General features: G+C 46.9%; 1 protein-coding gene across 2 annotated transcripts in view; it reads left to right on the top strand.

The window, feature by feature from the left end:
• The first annotated feature begins 4,251 nt into the window (after positions 1-4,251).
• The window catches only part of TRIM46 (tripartite motif containing 46), a 36,549-nt gene continuing 20,054 nt past the window's right edge, over positions 4,252-20,746 (top strand). Inside the window, exons 1-7 of one of the 2 annotated variants that reach the window (XM_082274818.1) lie at positions 4,252-4,412; positions 7,205-7,448; positions 11,467-11,810; positions 11,893-12,036; positions 13,735-13,830; positions 15,239-15,492; positions 16,039-16,160. In XM_082274818.1, the coding sequence (XP_082130944.1) occupies positions 4,350-4,412; positions 7,205-7,448; positions 11,467-11,810; positions 11,893-12,036; positions 13,735-13,830; positions 15,239-15,492; positions 16,039-16,160 (1,267 nt within the window). In that variant the 5' untranslated portion in view covers positions 4,252-4,349. Of the gene's footprint in view, positions 4,413-5,041; positions 5,111-7,204; positions 7,449-11,466; positions 11,811-11,892; positions 12,037-13,734; positions 13,831-15,238; positions 15,493-16,038; positions 16,161-20,746 lie in introns of those variants that run through there. The other variant, XM_082274819.1, reaches the window with a different exon arrangement.

The raw sequence follows: 20,746 nt of genomic DNA, 5'->3' as shown, positions 1-20,746 counted from the left end.
AGAACAGATACTGAGAATTACACCCAGCATACAGGACAGGAGAAGTGGTACTGTGCAGAGTCCATACATACAGAATAAGAACAGATACTGAGAATTACACCCGGCATACAGGACAGGAGAAGTGGTACTGTGCAGAGTCCATACATACAGAATAAGAACAGATACTGAGAATTACACCCAGCATACAGGAGAAGTAGTACTGTGCAGAGTCCATACATACAGAATAAGAACAGATACTGAGAATTACACCCAGCATACAGGACAGGAGAAGTGGTACTGTGCAGAGTCCATACATACAGAATAAGAACAGATACCGAGAATTACACCCAGCATACAGGACAGGAGAAGTAGTACTGTGCAGAGTCCATACATACAGAATAAGAACAGATACTGAGAATTACACCCGGCATACAGGACAGGAGAAGTAGTACTGTGCAGAGTCCATACATACAGAATAAGAACAGATACTGAGAATTACACCCAGCATACAGGACAGGAGAAGTAGTACTGTGCAGAGTCTATACATACAGAATAAGAACAGATACTGAGAATTACACCCGGCATACAGGACAGGAGAAGTAGTACTGTGCAGAGTCCATACATACAGAATAAGAACAGATACTGAGAATTACACCCGGCATACAGGACAGGAGAAGTGGTACTGTGCAGAGTCCATACATACAGAATAAGAACAGATACTGAGAATTACACCCGGCATACAGGACAGGAGAAGTAGTACTGTGCAGAGTCCATACATACAGAATAAGAACAGATACTGAGAATTACACCCAGCATACAGGACAGGAGAAGTAGTACTGTGCAGAGTCTATACATACAGAATAAGAACAGATACTGAGAATTACACCCGGCATACAGGACAGGAGAAGTAGTACTGTGCAGAGTCCATACATACAGAATAAGAACAGATACTGAGAATTACACCCAGCATACAGGACAGGAGAAGTAGTACTGTGCAGAGTCCATACATACAGAATAAGAACAGATACTGAGAATTACACCCGGCATACAGGACAGGAGAAGTAGTACTGTGCAGAGTCCATACATACAGAATAAGAACAGATACTGAGAATTACACCCGGCATACAGGACAGGAGAAGTAGTACTGTGCAGAGTCCATACATACAGAATAAGAACAGATACTGAGAATTACACCCCGCATACAGGACAGGAGAAGTAGTACTGTGCAGAGTCCATACATACAGAATAAGAACAGATACTGAGAATTACACCCGGCATACAGGACAGGAGAAGTAGTACTGTGCAGAGTCCATACATACAGAATAAGAACAGATACTGAGAATTACACCCCGCATACAGGACAGGAGAAGTAGTACTGTGCAGAGTCCATACATACAGAATAAGAACAGATACCGAGAATTACACCCCGCATACAGGACAGGAGAAGTAGTACTGTGCAGAGTCCATACATACAGAATAAGAACAGATACTGAGAATTACACCCAGCATACAGGACAGGAGAAGTAGTACTGTGCAGAGTCTATACATACAGAATAAGAACAGATACTGAGAATTACACCCGGCATACAGGACAGGAGAAGTAGTACTGTGCAGAGTCCATACATACAGAATAAGAACAGATACTGAGAATTACACCCGGCATACAGGACAGGAGAAGTGGTACTGTGCAGAGTCCATACATACAGAATAAGAACAGATACTGAGAATTACACCCGGCATACAGGACAGGAGAAGTAGTACTGTGCAGAGTCCATACATACAGAATAAGAACAGATACTGAGAATTACACCCAGCATACAGGACAGGAGAAGTAGTACTGTGCAGAGTCTATACATACAGAATAAGAACAGATACTGAGAATTACACCCGGCATACAGGACAGGAGAAGTAGTACTGTGCAGAGTCCATACATACAGAATAAGAACAGATACTGAGAATTACACCCAGCATACAGGACAGGAGAAGTAGTACTGTGCAGAGTCCATACATACAGAATAAGAACAGATACTGAGAATTACACCCGGCATACAGGACAGGAGAAGTAGTACTGTGCAGAGTCCATACATACAGAATAAGAACAGATACTGAGAATTACACCCGGCATACAGGACAGGAGAAGTAGTACTGTGCAGAGTCTATACATACAGAATAAGAACAGATACTGAGAATTACACCCGGCATACAGGACAGGAGAAGTAGTACTGTGCAGAGTCCATACATACAGAATAAGAACAGATACCGAGAATTACACCCGGCATACAGGACAGGGGAAGTAGTACTGTGCAGAGTCCATACATACAGAATAAGAACAGATACTGAGAATTACACCCGGCATACAGGACAGGAGAAGTAGTACTGTGCAGAGTCCATACATACAGAATAAGAACAGATACTGAGAATTACACCCGGCATACAGGACAGGAGAAGTAGTACTGTGCAGAGTCCATACATACAGAATAAGAACAGATACTGAGAATTACACCCGGCATACAGGACAGGAGAAGTAGTACTGTGCAGAGTCTATACATACAGAATAAGAACAGATACTGAGAATTACACCCGGCATACAGGACAGGAGAAGTGGTACTGTGCAGAGTCTATACATACAGAATAAGAACAGATACTGAGAATTACACCCGGCATACAGGACAGGAGAAGTAGTACTGTGCAGAGTCCATACATACAGAATAAGAACAGATACTGAGAATTACACCCGGCATACAGGACAGGAGAAGTAGTACTGTGCAGAGTCCATACATACAGAATAAGAACAGATACCGAGAATTACACCCGGCATACAGGACAGGGGAAGTAGTACTGTGCAGAGTCCATACATACAGAATAAGAACAGATACTGAGAATTACACCCGGCATACAGGACAGGAGAAGTAGTACTGTGCAGAGTCCATACATACAGAATAAGAACAGATACCGAGAATTACACCCGGCATACAGGACAGGGGAAGTAGTACTGTGCAGAGTCCATACATACAGAATAAGAACAGATACTGAGAATTACACCCGGCATACAGGACAGGAGAAGTAGTACTGTGCAGAGTCCATACATACAGAATAAGAACAGATACCGAGAATTACACCCAGCATACAGGACAGGAGAAGTAGTACTGTGCAGAGTCCATACATACAGAATAAGAACAGATACTGAGAATTACACCCGGCATACAGGACAGGAGAAGTAGTACTGTGCAGAGTCCATACATACAGAATAAGAACAGATACCGAGAATTACACCCAGCATACAGGACAGGAGAAGTAGTACTGTGCAGAGTCCATACATACAGAATAAGAACAGATACTGAGAATTACACCCCCCATACAGGACAGGAGAAGTGGTACTGTGCAGAGTCCATACATACAGAATAAGAACAGATACTGAGAATTACACCCGGCATACAGGACAGGAGAAGTAGTACTGTGCAGAGTCTATACATACAGAATAAGAACAGATACTGAGAATTACACCCGGCATACAGGACAGGAGAAGTAGTACTGTGCAGAGTCCATACATACAGAATAAGAACAGATACTGAGAATTACACCCGGCATACAGGACAGGAGAAGTAGTACTGTGCAGAGTCCATACATACAGAATAAGAACAGATACCGAGAATTACACCCGGCATACAGGACAGGGGAAGTAGTACTGTGCAGAGTCCATACATACAGAATAAGAACAGATACTGAGAATTACACCCGGCATACAGGACAGGAGAAGTAGTACTGTGCAGAGTCCATACATACAGAATAAGAACAGATACCGAGAATTACATCCGGCATACAGGACAGGAGAAGTAGTACTGTGCAGAGTCCATACATACAGAATAAGAACAGATACCGAGAATTACACCCGGCATACAGGACAGGAGAAGTAGTACTGTGCAGAGTCCATACATACAGAATAAGAACAGATACCGAGAATTACACCCGGCATACAGGACAGGAGAAGTAGTACTGTGCAGAGTCCATACATACAGAATAAGAACAGATACTGAGAATTACACCCAACATACAGGACAGGAGAAGTAGTACTGTGCAGAGTCCATACATACAGAATAAGAACAGATACTGAGAATTACACCCAGCATACAGGACAGGAGAAGTAGTACTGTGCAGAGTCCATACATACAGAATAAGAACAGATACTGAGAATAGTAGAGAGAAGTGGTACTGAGCAGGCAGGATTGGATGGAGATCAGTGCGGTCCTCTCATCCTCCTCCTTCGCACTGCTCATGCTCCCTGTATCCCCCTCCCCCCTCTCTGGGTTGAGCATCCTTTGGTTCCTCGGTAGCGTTCTCCAGGAGAGGGTCGGTGGCGGCGGCGGGGGAGGATGGCACAGGGAGACGACCTGCAGGCGTTCACCTCCATCATGGACGCCTTGGTGCGGATCAGTGTAAGTGACATGTGTGTGTCATGTCTGGGGGGGGGGGGGCAGACATCATGTGCAGGTATGCGGCGTGCTCTGCAGTTGGTGGGGTCGGTGGGGCTGATGCGGGTACGTCGGTGGGGTGGGGGAGGGATACGTCAGTGGGGGGGGAGTACGTTGGTGAAGTGGGGGGGGGTACATTAGTGTGGTGGGGGGGTATGCCAGTGGGGTGGGGGGGTACATTAGTGTGGTGGGGGGGTATGTCGTGGGGGGGTACGTCAGTTTGGTGGGGGGGGTACGTCAGTTTGGTGGGGGGGGTACGTCAGTTTGGTGGGTGGGGGGGTACGTCAGTTTGGTGGGTGGGGGGGTACGTCAGTGGGCTGGGTGGAGAGGTACGTTGGGGGGGGGGGGGTGATGCAGGATCAGACAGGTGATACAATGATACATTGTAATGATTGTATTTGTTACGTTGTCTGTTATTTCTAGAAACGTAGAGCGATGATGGGGGGGGGGCGCTGGTAGAGTGATGATGGGGGGGGAGGGGGTGAGGTGCTGGTAGAGCAGCGGCGGTCCCCCCTCCTCAGCCGTTGCTGAGGCTGCAGCACATCTAGTGGTTACCACGGCAACTGCATCCTCCATTTTCCCGGGGACGAGAAGGAGCTGCAGAGTCCCTCCCCCTCTCTATGACAACCTGGGAGGACATGGCAGCTCGGAGAGGGAACAAGGTGAAGCAGACAGGGAGGGACCCCGGGAGGGCGTGACGCAGGGACCGCAGAATGCACCACAGGGACGGCAGAACCTGTGATATACCTGAGAGGGGCGATGGCGGGGAGACGATGGGACTTTTATCTCTGTGCCATGGTGTGGTCACAACGCGCTATTTATAATCCTCCGATGACCAATGACATAACACCTGGGGGGTTCTGGGAGGAGACTTGAGCAGGGGGGTCCTTAAGTAATAAATACCCTCTAAGGCCACGTCCACATGGGGGCTTCATCCATCCTGCCCTCATGTCCATAGCGGGGCTTAGTGTGGTCACCATGTCTGTAGTGGGGCTTAATGTGGTCACCATGTCTGTAGTGGGGCTTAATGTGGTCACCATGTCTGTAGTGGGGCTTAGTGTGGTCACCATGTCTGTAGTGGGGCTTAGTGTGGTCACCATGTCTGTAGTGGGGCTTAGTGTGGTCACTATGTCTGTAGTGGGGCTTAATGTGGTCACCATGTCTGTAGCAGGGCTTAATGTGGTCACCATGTCTGTAGCAGAGCTTAATGTGGTCACCATGTCTGTAGCGGGGCTTAATGTGGTCACCATGTCTGTAGCAGGGCTTAATGTGGTCACCATGTCTGTAGCAGGGCTTAATGTGGTCACCATGTCCATAGTGGGGCTTAGTGTGGTCACCATGTCTGTAGCGGGGCTTAGTGTGGTCACCATGTCTGTAGCGGGGCTTAGTGTGGCCCTTATGGCAGTAATGGGTCTTATTGTGGCCCTCACAGCAATATGAAGGCTTAGTGTTGCTCTCATAGTGGTGGTGCGGCACAGTATGGCCCTCATGGTGGTGATGAGGCTTAGTGTGGCCCCAATGGTGGTGGTTGTGAGGCTTTGTTTGGCCCTCATGGTGGCAGTGAAGCTTAGTGTGGCCCTCATGGTTGTGATGAGGCCTAATGTGGCACTCATGGTGGTGGTGTGGCTTAGTGTGGGCCTCATGGATATAATGGTGCTTAGTGATGCCCTCATGGTGGTAGTAAGGCTTAGTGTGGTCCTCATGGATGTGGTGGGCTTAGTGTGGCCCTCATGGCGGTGGTAAGGCTTAGTGTGTTCCTCATTGAGCTGGTGGGGCTTAGTGTGGCCCTCATGGTGCTGGTAAGGCTTAGTGTGTTCCTCATTGAGCTGGTGGGGCTTAGTGTGGCCCTCATGGTGGTGGTAAGGCTTAGTGTGTTCCTCATTGAGCTGGTGGGGCTTAGTGTGGCCCTCATGGCGGTGGTAAGGCTTAGTGTGTTCCTCATGGATGTGGTGGGCTTAGTGTGGCCCTCATAGTGCTGGTAAGGCTTAGTGTGTTCCTCATTGAGCTGGTGGGGTTTAGTGTGGCCCTCATGGGGGTGGCAAGAATTAATGTTGTCCCCATAGTGATTTTGTGGCCCTCATGGCAGTGGTGGGGATTAGTATTGCCCTCATGGTGGTAGTAAGGCTTAGTTTTGCCTTCATGGTGGTGGTAGGGCTTAGTGTGGTCCTCATGGATGTGGTGGGGCTTAGTGTGGCACTCATGGCAGTGGTAAGACTTAGTGTGTTCCTCATGGATCTGGTGGAGCTTGGTGTGGCCCTTATGGTGATGGTGAGAATTAATGTGGTCCTCGTGGTGATTTTTAGCCTTGTGTGGTCCTCATGGCAGTGGTACGGCTTAGTGTGGCACTCTTGGTGGTGGTACGGCTTAGTGTGGCCTGAGGGTCACAGTGGTGGCAGTGGTGTGGCCCTCATGGCGGTGGTGGAGCTTAGTGGGGCCCTAATGTCTTATTGTGGGGTGATTTTTTTTCCTCATGAGTGTGTACGGAGGCGTTATATCTCAGACGCCCTTTCAGACCCGGCGGTTGGTGAGACTTGGTGGCCATAATTATCCCCTTCTAGTAGCTTGTATACTTAGTATAATCGATAGGTACATCACACGGAGGATTGTGGGAGGAGAGCGGTGTGGTGATGTCATCACTGAGCAGTGTTTATAACCTATAGGAGGATTGTGGGAGGAGAGCAGTAGAGTGATGTCATCACCCAGCATTCCCAGTTTCTGTAGCTCCATGGTAATCCTGGCATGTTCTCTCTCCACAGACCAGTATGAAGAACATGGAGCGTGAGCTCTTGTGCCCAGTGTGTAAGGATATGTACAAGCACCCCGTTATCCTGCCGTGTAAGCACAACGTGTGTCATGTGTGTGCCAGCGAAATCCTCCTCCAGAGAGGGTACGTCTGTGACCCCAACTCCGAGCCCAACTCACCAGCCTCCTCCCCCTCCACCCGCAGCCCCCGCATGGGCAGGAGGGTAGTGCCAAAGCAGGAGCGGCTCGTCAAATCAGGTGAGTGCTGCCCCACCCCCTGTCCTGCTCCTTCCCGCCCCTGAGGAATGGCAGAAGACAGACACATGTGATCGCTCTGTACACTAAATGCTGAGCTGGGGGGGAGGGGGTTCCTCAGGGGAATGAGGAGATATGGGGGTGACTAATATGGGTGGTTTACGAGGAGAATTGATGAGGAGATATAGGGGGATACCCGGGGAGGGGGGGGGGGGTAATGATGAGTTATTTGGCGGGTCACTAAGGGGAATGAGGAGGAGATATGGGGGGGTGTCAATGAGGGGAATGAGAAGATATAGGGGGTCACTGAGGGGAATGAGGAGGAGATATGGAGGGTCCAGGATATGGGTGGTTTATAAGGGGAATTAATAAGTAGATGTAGGGGGGAAATTATGAGATATGGGGGGGGGGGGGTCACTAAGAAGAATGAGGAGAAAATAAGGAGAGGTCCTGATATATGGGATTACTGAGGGAAATGAGGAGGAGATATTGGTGGTCAATGAGGGGAATCAGGATATATATTGGGTCACTGAGGGGAATGAGGAGGAGACATGAGGGGTCACTGAGGGGATCGAGGAGGAGATATTGGGGGGGGTCAATGAGGGGAATGAGGAGGAGATAGATATTGGTGGTAAATGAGGGGAATGAGGATATCTATTGGGTCACTGAGGGGAATGAGGAGGAGATATTGGGGGGGGGGGTCAATGAGGGGAATGAGGAGGAGATATTGGTGGTAAATGAGGGGAATGAGGATATCTATCGGGTCACTGAGGGAAATAAGGAGGAGATATTGGGGGGTCAATGAGGGGAATGAGGATATATTGGGTCACTGAGGGGAATGAGGAGGAGATATTGGTGGTCAATGAGGGGGAATGAGGAGGAGATATCGGTGGTTAATGAGGGGAATGAGGATATATATTGGGTCATTGAGGGGAATGAGGAGATATAAGGGGGTCACTGAGGGGAATGAGGAGGAGAAATGGAGGGTCCAGGATATGGGTGGTTTATAAGGGGAATTAATAAGTAGATATAGGGGGGAAATTATGAGATATGGGGGGGGGGGGGGTTACTAAGAAGAATGAGGAGAAAATAAGGAGAGGTCCTGATATATGGGATTACTGAGGGAAATGAGGAGGAGATATTGGTGGTAAATGAGGGGAATGAGGATATATATTGGGTCACTGAGGGGAATGAGGAGGAGACACGAGGGGTCACTGAGGGGAATGAGAAGGAGACACGAGGGGTCATTGAGGGGAATGAGGAGGAGATATTGGGGGTAAATGAGGGGAATCAGGATATATATTGGGTCACTGAGGGGAATGAGGAGGATATATTGGGGGGTCAATGAGGGGAATGAGGAGGAGATAGATATTGGTGGTAAATGAGGGGAATGAGGATATCTATTGGGTCACTGAGGGGAATGAGGAGGAGATATTGGGGTCAATGAGGGGAATCAGGATATATATTGGGTCACTGAGGGGAATGAGGAGGAGACACGAGGGGTCACTGAGGGGAATGAGGAGGAGACACGAGGGGTCACTGAGGGGAATGAGGTGATATTGGGGAGGTCAATGAGGGGAATGAGGAGGAGATATTGGTGGTAAATGAGGGGATTGAGGATATCTATTGGGTCACTGAGGGGAATGAGGAGGAGATATTGGGGGGGGGGGGTCAATGAGGGGAATGAGGAGGATATATTGGGAGTCAATGAGGGGAATGAGGAGGAGATATTGGTGGTAAATGAGGGGAATGAGGATATATTGGGTCATTGAGGGGAATGAGGAGGAGATATTGGGGGTAAATGAGGGGAATCAGGATATATATTGGGTCACTGAGGGGAATGAGGAGGAGACATGAGGAGTCACTGAGGGGAATGAGGAGGATATATTTGGGGGTCAATGAGGGGAATGAGGATATATATTGGGTCACTGAGGGGATCGAGGAGGAGATATTGGGGGGGGGGTCAATGAGGGGAATGAGGAGGAGATAGATATTGGTGGTAAATGAGGGGGATGAGGATATCTATTGGGTCACTGAGGGGAATGAGGAGGAGATATTGGGGGGGGGGGGTCAATGAGGGGAATGAGGAGGATATATTGGGGGTCAATGAGGGGAATGAGGAGGAGATATTGGTGGTAAATGAGGGGAATGAGGATATCTATCGGGTCACTGAGGGAAATAAGGAGGAGATATTGGGGGGTCAATGAGGGGAATGAGGAGGAGATATTGGGGTCAATGAGGGGAATGAGGAGGAGATATTGGGGTTAATGAGGGGAATGAGGATATATTGGGTCACTGAGGGAAATAAGGAGGAGATATTGGGGGGGGGGGGTCAATGAGGGGAATGAGGAGGAGATATCGGGGGAAGTGGTGGTGGAAGTGGGGGGGTCAGTAAGTGGTATTTAAGGAACAGCGGAGCTCCCCATATTTTTGGCTATTTGAGGGGTTTCGGTTGGACCGTCCCCAGGGATTCTCTCTGGTAAGGTCCGGTAGTCTCCAGGTCTTTAGGGTTGGGGTTTAGTCAGAGGACGGTCATTGGGATCTGGTGATGATTGGCCCCTGTATGGACCTCCATCTGCTAACAAAGTAATCAGATATCAGACGCTCAGACATTCAGGGACTCTTGAAGGACAATGAGTCCTCTTATCTCATGGGTGATGTCCCTGGTGATATCCCTGGTGATGTCCCTGGTGACGTCCCTGGTGATGTCCCTGGTGACGTCCCTGGTGATGTCCCTGGTGATGTCCCTGGTGATATCCCTGGTGATGTCCCTGGTGATATCCCTGGTAATGTCCCTGGTGATGTCCCTGGTGATATCCCTGGTGATGTCCCTGGTGATATCCCTGGTGATGTCCCTGGTGATATCCCTGGTGATGTCCCTGGTGATGTCCCTGGTGATATCCCTGGTGATGTCCCTGGTGATGTCCCTGGTGATATCCCTGGTGATGTCCCTGGTGATATCCCTGGTGATGTCCCTGGTGATGTCCCTGGTGATATCCCTGGTGATGTCCCTGGTGATGTCCCTGGTGATATCCCTGGTGATGTCCCTGGTGATGTCCCTGGTGATATCCCTGGTGATGTCCCTGGTGATGTCCCTGGTGATGTCCCTGGTGATATCCCTGGTGATATCCCTGGTGATGTCCCTGGTGATGTCCCTGGTGATATCCCTGGTGATATCCCTGGTGATGTCCCTGGTGATATCCCTGGTGATGTCCCTGGTGATGTCCCTGGTGATATCCCTGGTGATGTCCCTGGTGATGTCCCTGGTGATATCCCTGGTGATATCCCTGGTGATGTCCCTGGTGATATCCCTGGTGATATCCCTGGTGATGTCCCTGGTGATATCCCTGGTGATATCCCTGGTGATGTCCCTGGTGATATCCCTGGTGATATCCCTGGTGATGTCCCTGGTGATGTCCCTGGTGATATCCCTGGTGATGTCCCTGGTGATGTCCCTGGTGATGTCCCTGGTGATATCCCTGGTGATATCCCTGGTGATGTCCCTGGTGATATCCCTGGTGATATCCCTGGTGATGTCCCTGGTGATATCCCTGGTGGTGTCCCTGGTGATATCCCTGGTGATGTCCCTGGTGATGTCCCTGGTGATGTCCCTGGTGATATCCCTGGTGATGTTCCTGGTGATGTCCCTGGTGATGTCCCTGGTGATATCCCTGGTGATGTCCCTGGTGATATCCCTGGTGATATCCCTGGTGATGTCCCTGGTGATGTTCCTGGTGATGTCCCTGGTGATGTCCCTGGTGATGTCCCTGGTGATATCCCTGGTGATGTCCCTGGTGATGTTCCTGGTGATATCCCTGGTGACGTCCCTGGTGATGTCCCTGGTGATATCCCTGGTGATGTCCCTGGTGATGTCCCTGGTGATATCCCTGGTGATGTCCCTGGTGATGTCCCTGGTGATATCCCTGGTGATATCCCTGGTGATGTCCCTGGTGATATCCCTGGTGATGTCCCTGGTGATGTCCCTGGAATCATGTCCTGGTGTCTCTCTTCTCCTTGGCAGGATTTGGCACCTATCCTGGTAGGAAACGTGGCCCTGCCCACCCACAGATGGTCCTCTTCCCATGTCCGTCCTGCCAGCACGACGTGGACCTCGGGGAGCGGGGGCTGGGCAACCTGTTCCGGAACCTGACCCTGGAGCGGGTGGTAGAGCGCTACCGGCAGACGGTCAACATCAGCACGGCCATCATGTGCCAGTTCTGTAAACCCCCCCAGCAGGAGGCCAGCAAGGGCTGCACCGAGTGCCGGGCCAGCTTCTGCAACGAATGCTTCAAACTCTACCACCCCTGGGGCACCCAGAAGGCCCAACACGAGCCCACGCCGCCCACCCTGACCTTCAAACCCAAGGTGAGAGCGGGAGGTGGATGCCGGAAGGCCCACGTCTGGGGTGTCCAATGCCTCTGACTCCATCTTCTTATATCTCCTGCAGGGCTTAACCTGCCCCGACCACAAGGAGGAGGTCCACCTGTACTGCAAGACCTGCCAACGCCTGGTGTGCCAGATCTGCCGAGTCCGCCGCACCCACACCGGGCACAAAATCACCCCCATTATCAGCGCCTACCAGGCACTACGGGTAAGATGGACGCCACACCATCGTATATATTCAGAGAATAATAAATATAATCATCTGGGGAGAGGACCTCATGTGATAAGAAGGATATAACATGGACTTTATTCTGGGCGTTGTGTTCTAAGAAAAAGAAAATAAATAAAAAATATGAAATATTAACAATATTAAAATATTACAAAAAATATTAAAAAAATATGAAATTAAAAATATTAAAAAATATATTTAATAAAACAAAATAGAGTGGAATACGATAATATATATATATATAAAAATAATCTATAATATAATATATAAAGAATATAACAAAGTGTAATACAATGAACAAATATTATACACAGTAAATAGTATTACAAAACATAGGACAGTGTAATATATAAAATAATATATAAAAATTATAACTAACATAATAATATTGTGTAATAAGAAATATAATAGAAACAGTAATGTGCTCATTGATTGTTGTGTTCCAGGATAATATAATACCATGCATAATAAAACAGCACACCAGCGTCCGGTACAATGTAACAATAATAAAATATGATATAACATGACCAGATATATTGTGTTACAGGCTTAAATATAATCCAGTGTATTATAATATAATATAATGTAATATAATATAATGTAACATAATATAATATAATGTAACATGACATAATATATTTTTTTCACTTTTATTGGTTGAACTGGAAGGACTTTTTTGAACCAGACTAACTATGTAACAATATAATATAATATAATATAACGTAACATAACATAATATAATATAATATAACATAACATAACATAACATAATATAATATACCATAATATAATATAACATAACATAATATAATATAATATAACATAACATAATATAATATAATATAACATAATATAATATAATATAACATAACATAATATAATATAATATAACATAACATAATATAATATAATATAACATAATATAATATAATATAACATAACATAACATAACATAATATAATATAACATAATATAATATAATATAACATAACATAATATAATATAATATAACATAACATAATATAACATAACATAACATAATATAATATAATATAACATAATATAATATATTTTTTTCCCTTTTATTGGTTGAACTGGATGGACTTTTTTCAACCAGACTAACTATGTAACAATATAATATAATATAATATAATATAATATAATATAATAATCCAGTCTCTGTGTGTTGTGTTTGAAGGATAATAATACTATACAAAAGGAAATTTTAGGTTTTTACAATGTAACGATATTATAATACAATATAAGATGAGTGGATACATTGTTGTGTTTTCGGATATTCTATAATATAATATAATATATAAACATTCTCTGTATTCTGTATTTCAGGTTATTATGATCTAACACAATATATTATATTACACTCTTATGTTTTATCCTATTATACTGTTATTTTCTATATTTGGGTGTATCTTATTATATTAAATGAGAACAATTATACTACATAGGATTATATTTTATAATGATGTGATATGATCTCATGTTAGCATATTGTATCAGTTTATATTACATGAGATGATATTTTATACTGATATCACAGTGTGCCTTGTGTTATATAGTTCTGCATGTTTAGGTGATATTGTTCTATATGAGATGATATGGGGGGGGGGGGGGGGGGGTGGTAATATCGGGGTTTATAACCCCCATTGTGTGTTGCAGGAGAAGCTGAGTAAGAGTTTGGCGTATATCCTGGGCAGTCAGCACGTGGTGCAGGGGCAGATCAATGAGCTGGAGGAGAGTATAAAGCAGACTGAGGTGAGGAATGACGGGGTTCTCCTATTGGATGTCACATCACCCTAAATTCTAACACTCCGCCCACCCCTGTATACCCAGCGCTCACCATGCTCCATTATCAATATAACAGTATTGGTGCAGGGGGGGGGGGGTGGGGGGGGATTGGACAATGAACAATATATGGCCATCCATCACTTGTCCTCAGAAATTGGGCAATTATCCCAGAGAAGCCAAAATTCCCCAGTCTGGGTGTGCAAGGGGGAGGGGTAAGGGGGGTGAATAATGCGCAATGCATCGCCATCCTCCCTCATCCCTGTAACCTCCCCCACCCCGCCAGAAGTGACTGAGAATAATAGAAAGTTTAAAGAGGTTGCCCAATTACTCATTCATTATACCCAATAATTACCCAAATAATAACCCCACACTTGCCCAATAATGACCCTATAACTGATCAAAAATGACCTGATAATTACTCCATAATTACCCCCATACTTTCCCAATAACTACCCTATAACTGTTCAAAATTTACCCAATAATTGACCCATATTTGGCAATATTTACCCTAATAACGACCCCCATACCTGCCTAATATTTGCCCAAACATTACCCAAATAATGACCCCATACTTGCCCTATAATGACCCCATACTTGTCCTATAATGACCCCATCCTTACCCTATAATGACCCCATACTTGTCCTATAATGGCCCCATCCTTGCCCTATAAAGACCCCATCCTTGCCCTATAATGACCCCATACTTGTCCTATAATGGCCCCATCCTTACCCTATAATGACCCCATACTTGTCCTATAATGACCCCATCCTTACCCTATAATGACCCCATACTTGTCCTATAATGGCCCCATCCTTACCCTATAATGACCCCATACTTGTCCTATAATGACCCCATCCTTACCCTATAATGACCCCATACTTGTCCTATAATGACCCCATCCTTACCCTATAATGACCCCATACTTGTCCTATAATGACCCCATACTTGTCCTATAATGACCCCATCCTTACCCTATAATGACCCCATACTTGTCCTATAATGACCCCATACTTGTCCTATAATGACCCCATCCTTACCCTATAATGACCCCATACTTGTCCTATAATGACCCCATACTTGTCCTATAATGACCCCATCCTTGCCCTATAATGACCCCATCCTTGCCCTATAATGGCCCCATCCTTGCCCTATAATGAACCCATCCTTGCCCTATAATGACCCCATCCTTGCCCTATAAGTACCCCATCCTTGCCCTATAATGACCCCACCCTTGCCCTATAATGGCCCCATCCTTGCCCTATAATGACCCCATCCTTGCCCTATAATGACCCCACACTTGCCCTATAATGACCCCACCCTTGCCCTATAATGACCTCATCCTTGCCCTATAATGGGACGTGTCTCCCCCTACAGATGAATGGAGGGAAGGCGCAGGAAGAGGCTCTGCAGCTGATTGGGGCGCTGCGCTCTGCACTGGATGATAAGCAGGCGGCGCTGACCCGAGACATTGCAGAGCGGCAGCGTGAGCGGCGCTGTGTCCTGGAATCAGAGGTGTGGGAGCGGCAGACGTTGCTGGAGAATTCGGGGTTGGTGTGCTACGCTCAGGAGGTGATGAAGGAGACGGAACAGCCGTGCTTTGTCCTGGCAGCAAAACAGCTGCATGAGCGGTAAGAACCCAATGACCCAACACAGGAGGGCGCCACCTCCCCACCAATTGGTTGCCCTCTTTTCACCCAATGACAGTACACACAACAGGGCGCCACCTCCCCACCGATTGGTCGCCCCCATTTCACCCAATGACAGTACACACAGCAGGGCGCCACCTCCCCACTTATTGGTCGCCCTCATTTCACCCAATGAGAGTACACACAGGAGGGCGCCACCTCCCCACCGATTGGTCGCCCTCATTTCACCCAATGACAATACACACAGCAGGGCACCACCTCCCTCCTGATTGGTCGCCCTCATTTCACCCAATGACAGTACACACAGGAGGGCGCCACCTCCCACCGATTGGTCGCCCCTCATTTCACCCAATGACAGTACACACAGGAGGGCGCCACCTCCCACCGATTGGTCGCCCTCATTTCACCCAATGACAGTGCACACAGCAGTGACAATGTCAGGCAGATTTAGAAAACAATTGGTAGATGGAAGAATTATAGACTCCGCCCCCCTCAGTTCTCCTCCAATTTCCTCTTCTCATTCTTTAGGATTATCCGAGCGATCGACTCCGTGCAGACCTTCCGCCTGGCTGCCTGCGTTCCTCTGCCACCATTCAAGCTGGACGTCAGCAGAGAGCTGAAGCTGCTGACAGAACTCAACTTCGTCCGAGGTAAATGTGAGCGCCTCCCCCAGAGAGTGAAACACTACAGAGAGGCATGGGGGGTGTCTAATGACCCCCCCATCCATCCATCCATCTATCCGCTGCGCACTTCAGGTGTGCTGAACAGTGCTGAAGGAATGGAGTAATACTTACTGTGGGGCAGCTTAGCCTAGAGAGCTCCTACACTTATAACTGTATGAGACTTCTATACCAAGCCACTCCTCCTCTCTCAGACCGTCCAATCACATCATCCCATTCTATCCCATAATCACTGCGCACATCCTGAGCTGATAAGTGTCCGCTCTGCATTGAAAAATTTCCATTGCTGCTTCATGCGGTCAGCTCTTCTCCGCTTTTACTATAAAGAGCTCTTCCTAACGTTCTTACTGTAATGAACCCCTTCCTACAGCTATTACTATAAAGAACCCTTCCTACAGATTTTACTATAAAGAACCCTTCCCACAGCTTTTACTATAAAGACCCCTTCCCACAGCTTTTACTATAAAGAACCCTTCCCACAGCTTTTACTATAAAGAACCCTTCCTAATGCTCTTGCTGTAATGAACCCTTCCTAAAGCTATTACTATAAAGAACCCTTCCTACAGCTTTTACTATAAAGAACCATTCCCTCAGCTTTTACTATAAAGAACATTTCCTAATGCTCTTGCTGTAATGAACCCTTCCTAAAGCTATTACTATAAAGAACCCTTCCTACAGCTTTTATTATAAAGAACCCTTCCCACAGCTTTTACTATAAAGACCCCTTCCCACAGCTTTTACTATAAAGAACCCTTCCCACAGCTTTTACTATAAAGACCCCTTCCCACAGCTTTTACTATAAAGAACCCTTCCCACAGCTTTTACTATAAAGAACCCTTCCTAATGCTCTTGCTGTAATGAACCCTTCCTAAAGCTATTACTATAAAGAACCCTTCCTACAGGTTTTATTATAAAGAATTCTTCCTACAGCTTTTACTATAAAGAACCCTTCCTAATGCTCTTGCTGTAATGAACCCTTCCTAAAGCTATTACTATAAAGAACCCTTCCTACAGCTTTTATTATAAAGAACCCTTCCCACAGCTTTTACTATAAAGACCCCTTCCCACAGCTTTTACTATAAAGAACCCTTCCCACAGCTTTTACTATAAAGAACCCTTCCCACAGCTTTTACTATAAAGACCCCTTCCCACAGCTTTTACTATAAAGAACCCTTCCCACAGCTTTTACTATAAAGAACCCTTCCTAATGCTCTTGCTGTAATGAACCCTTCCTAAAGCTATTACTATAAAGAACCCTTCCTACAGCTTTTACTATAAAGAGCCCTTCCTAAAGCTCTTATTGTAATGATCCCTTCCCACAGCTTTTACTATAAAGACCCCTTCCCACAGCTTTTACTATAAAGAACCCTTCCCACAGCTTTTACTATAAAGAACCCTTCCCACAGCTTTTACTATAAAGACCCCTTCCCACAGCTTTTACTATAAAGAACCCTTCCCACAGCTTTTACTATAAAGAACCCTTCCTAATGCTCTTGCTGTAATGAACCCTTCCTAAAGCTATTACTATAAAGAACCCTTCCTACAGCTTTTACTATAAAGAGCCCTTCCTAAAGCTCTTATTGTAATGATCCCTTCCCACAGCTATTACTATAAAGAGCCCTTCCCACAGCTTTTACTATAAAGAGCCCTTCCTAATGAACGCTTCCTATAGCTTTTACCCATAAAGAACCCTTCCTACAGTTTTTACTACAAAGAGCCCTTCCTAATGCTCTTACTGTAAAGCACTCCTTCCTGTACAGAAGGTGAAATCCCTTCCCTCCACACACAGCTGGCTCTCTTTAGGGGTAGAATTACCCTTCCATTGCCCCTCCCCTCCAGGAAATGAAATTGCGGCGTCAGGAAGAACCAATCAGGAGAGAGAAGGAGTGGATTGGGGTTCAATATGGGAGGAGATATATACATTGTAAATAGGAGGGGCTTCTGGATGGGAGGAGGGAGGAGCTTCAGCCTTATATATATTATGATGTCACTCCACCAAAAACTCAGATTTCAGCTTTGCCTCCACCAATCAGGAGGCCTCACCCTGAGAAGATCCGTCACTGAGAGATTGGTGGCCTCATCTGGAGAGTGGGAAGACCCCGGGGGGGGGGGGGGTATTTGTCCTTCTGGGTCCCCCCCATAGCTGATATATGGGTTCATGGTGGAGTGGGGTGCTGCGCTCTCAGTATACCACCAGCAGATGGGAGTCCTGCAGGGGGCGCTGCTGGCCAGACATCGTCCATTGCAGACCTACATGTCCCTCTCTCTGTTCATAGGCCTCTCAGTGTGACCTGCACTCCAGGAGACAGAAGAGGCAAGTTATCAATCAGAGGCCCGGACCTCCCCTTTCTCCTCCCACCCTGTCCCTGACCCCACCCACTGCTAAGGGGAAACTCCACCCTCCTGTTCCAAGATGGCCTCCACTTTGACTTACTTTTATCTTCTTCTATGTTTAGGATAATTCAAACCTCCCCTCCCCCCCCCCCATCTGCCCTCCATCTTTTTCCATCAGCCTCATCTTCATCCTCTCCTCCATCTCCATCATTTTCCTCTCTCCTCCATCTCCATCATCTTCCTCTCTCCTCCATCTCCATCATCTTCCTCATCTTCCTCTCTCCTCCATCTCCATCATCTTCCTCTCTCCTCCATCTTCATCCTCTCCTCCATCTCCATCATTTTCCTCTCTCCTCCATCTCCATCATCTTCCTCTCTCCTCCATCTCCATCATCTTCCTCTCTCCTCCATCTCCATCATCTTCCTCTCTCCTCCATCTCCATCTCCATCATCTTCCTCTCTCCTCCATCTTCATCCTCTCCTCCATCGTCATCATCTTCCTCTCTCCTCCATCTCCATCATCTTCCTCTCTCCTCCATCTTCATCATCTTCCTCTCTCCTCCATCTTCATCATCTTCCTCTCTCCTCCATCTTCATCCTCTCCTCCATCTCCATCATCTTCCTCTCTCCTCCATCTCCATCATCTTCATCCTCTCCTCCATCTTCTTCATCATCTTCCTCTCTCCTCCATCTTCATCATCTTCCTCTCTCCTCCATCTTCATCCTCTCCTCCATCTCCATCATCTTCCTCTCTCCTCCATCTCCATCATCTTCATCCTCTCCTCCATCTTCTTCATCATCTTCCTCTCTCCTCCATCTCCATCATCTTCATTCTCTCCTCCATCTCCATCTCCATCGTCTTCCTCTCTCCTCCATCTCCATCATCTTCCTCTCTCCTCCATCTCCATCATCTTCATCCTCTCCTCCATCTCCATCATCTTCCTCTCTCCTCCATCTCCATCATCTTCCTCTCTCCTCCATCTCCATCTCCATCATCTTCCTCTCTCCTCCATCTCCATCATCTTCCTCTCTCCTCCATCTCCATCATCTTCCTCTCTCCTCCATCTTCATCATCTTCATCCTCTCCTCCATCTTCATCATCTTCCTCTCTCCTCCATCGTCATCATCTTCCTCTCTCCTCCATCTCCATCATCTTCCTCTCTCCTCCATCTTCATCATCTTCCTCTCTCCTCCATCTTCATCATCTTCCTCTCTCCTCCATCTTCATCATCTTCATTCTCTCCTCCATCTCCATCTCCATCGTCTTCCTCTCTCCTCCATCTCCATCATCTTCCTCTCTCCTCCATCTCCATCATCTTCATCCTCTCCTCCATCTCCATCATCTTCCTCTCTCCTCCATCTCCATCATCTTCCTCTCTCCTCCATCTCCATCTCCATCATCTTCCTCTCTCCTCCATCTCCATCATCTTCCTCTCTCCTCCATCTCCATCATCTTCCTCTCTCCTCCATCTTCATCATCTTCATCCTCTCCTCCATCTTCATCATCTTCCTCTCTCCTCCATCGTCATCATCTTCCTCTCTCCTCCATCTCCATCATCTTCCTCTCTCCTCCATCTTCATCATCTTCCTCTCTCCTCCATCTTCATCATCTTCCTCTCTCCTCCATCTTCATCCTCTCCTCCATCTCCATCATCTTCATCCTCTCCTCCATCTCCATCATCTTCCTCTCTCCTCCATCTCCATCATCTTCATCCTCTCCTCCATCTCCATCATCTTCCTCTCTCCTCCATCTCCATCATCTTCATCCTCTCCTCCATCTTCTTCATCTTCCTCTCTCCTCCATCTCCATCATCTTCATCCTCTCCTCCATCTCCATCATCTTCCTCTCTCCTCCATCTCCATCATCTTCATCCTCTCCTCCATCTTCTTCATCATCTTCCTCTCTCCTCCATCTCCATCATCTTCATTCTCTCCTCCATCTCCATCTCCATCGTCTTCCTCTCTCCTCCATCTCCATCATCTTCCTCTCTCCTCCATCTCCATCATCTTCATCCTCTCCTCCATCTCCATCATCTTCCTCTCTCCTCCATCTCCATCTCCATCATCTTCCTCTCTCCTCCATCTCCATCTCCATCATCTTCCTCTCTCCTCCATCTCCATCATCTTCCTCTCTCCTCCATCTCCATCATCTTCCTCTCTCCTCCATCTTCATCATCTTCATCCTCTCCTCCATCTTCATCATCTTCCTCTCTCCTCCATCT

This window comes from Pelophylax lessonae, assembly GCF_965119305.1.
Source record: "Pelophylax lessonae genome assembly, chromosome: 13".
NCBI classification, from domain to species: domain Eukaryota; kingdom Metazoa; phylum Chordata; class Amphibia; order Anura; family Ranidae; genus Pelophylax; species Pelophylax lessonae.
Note: the sequence above shows the minus strand (reverse complement) of the source record. Positions and strands in the feature narration are given on the sequence as shown.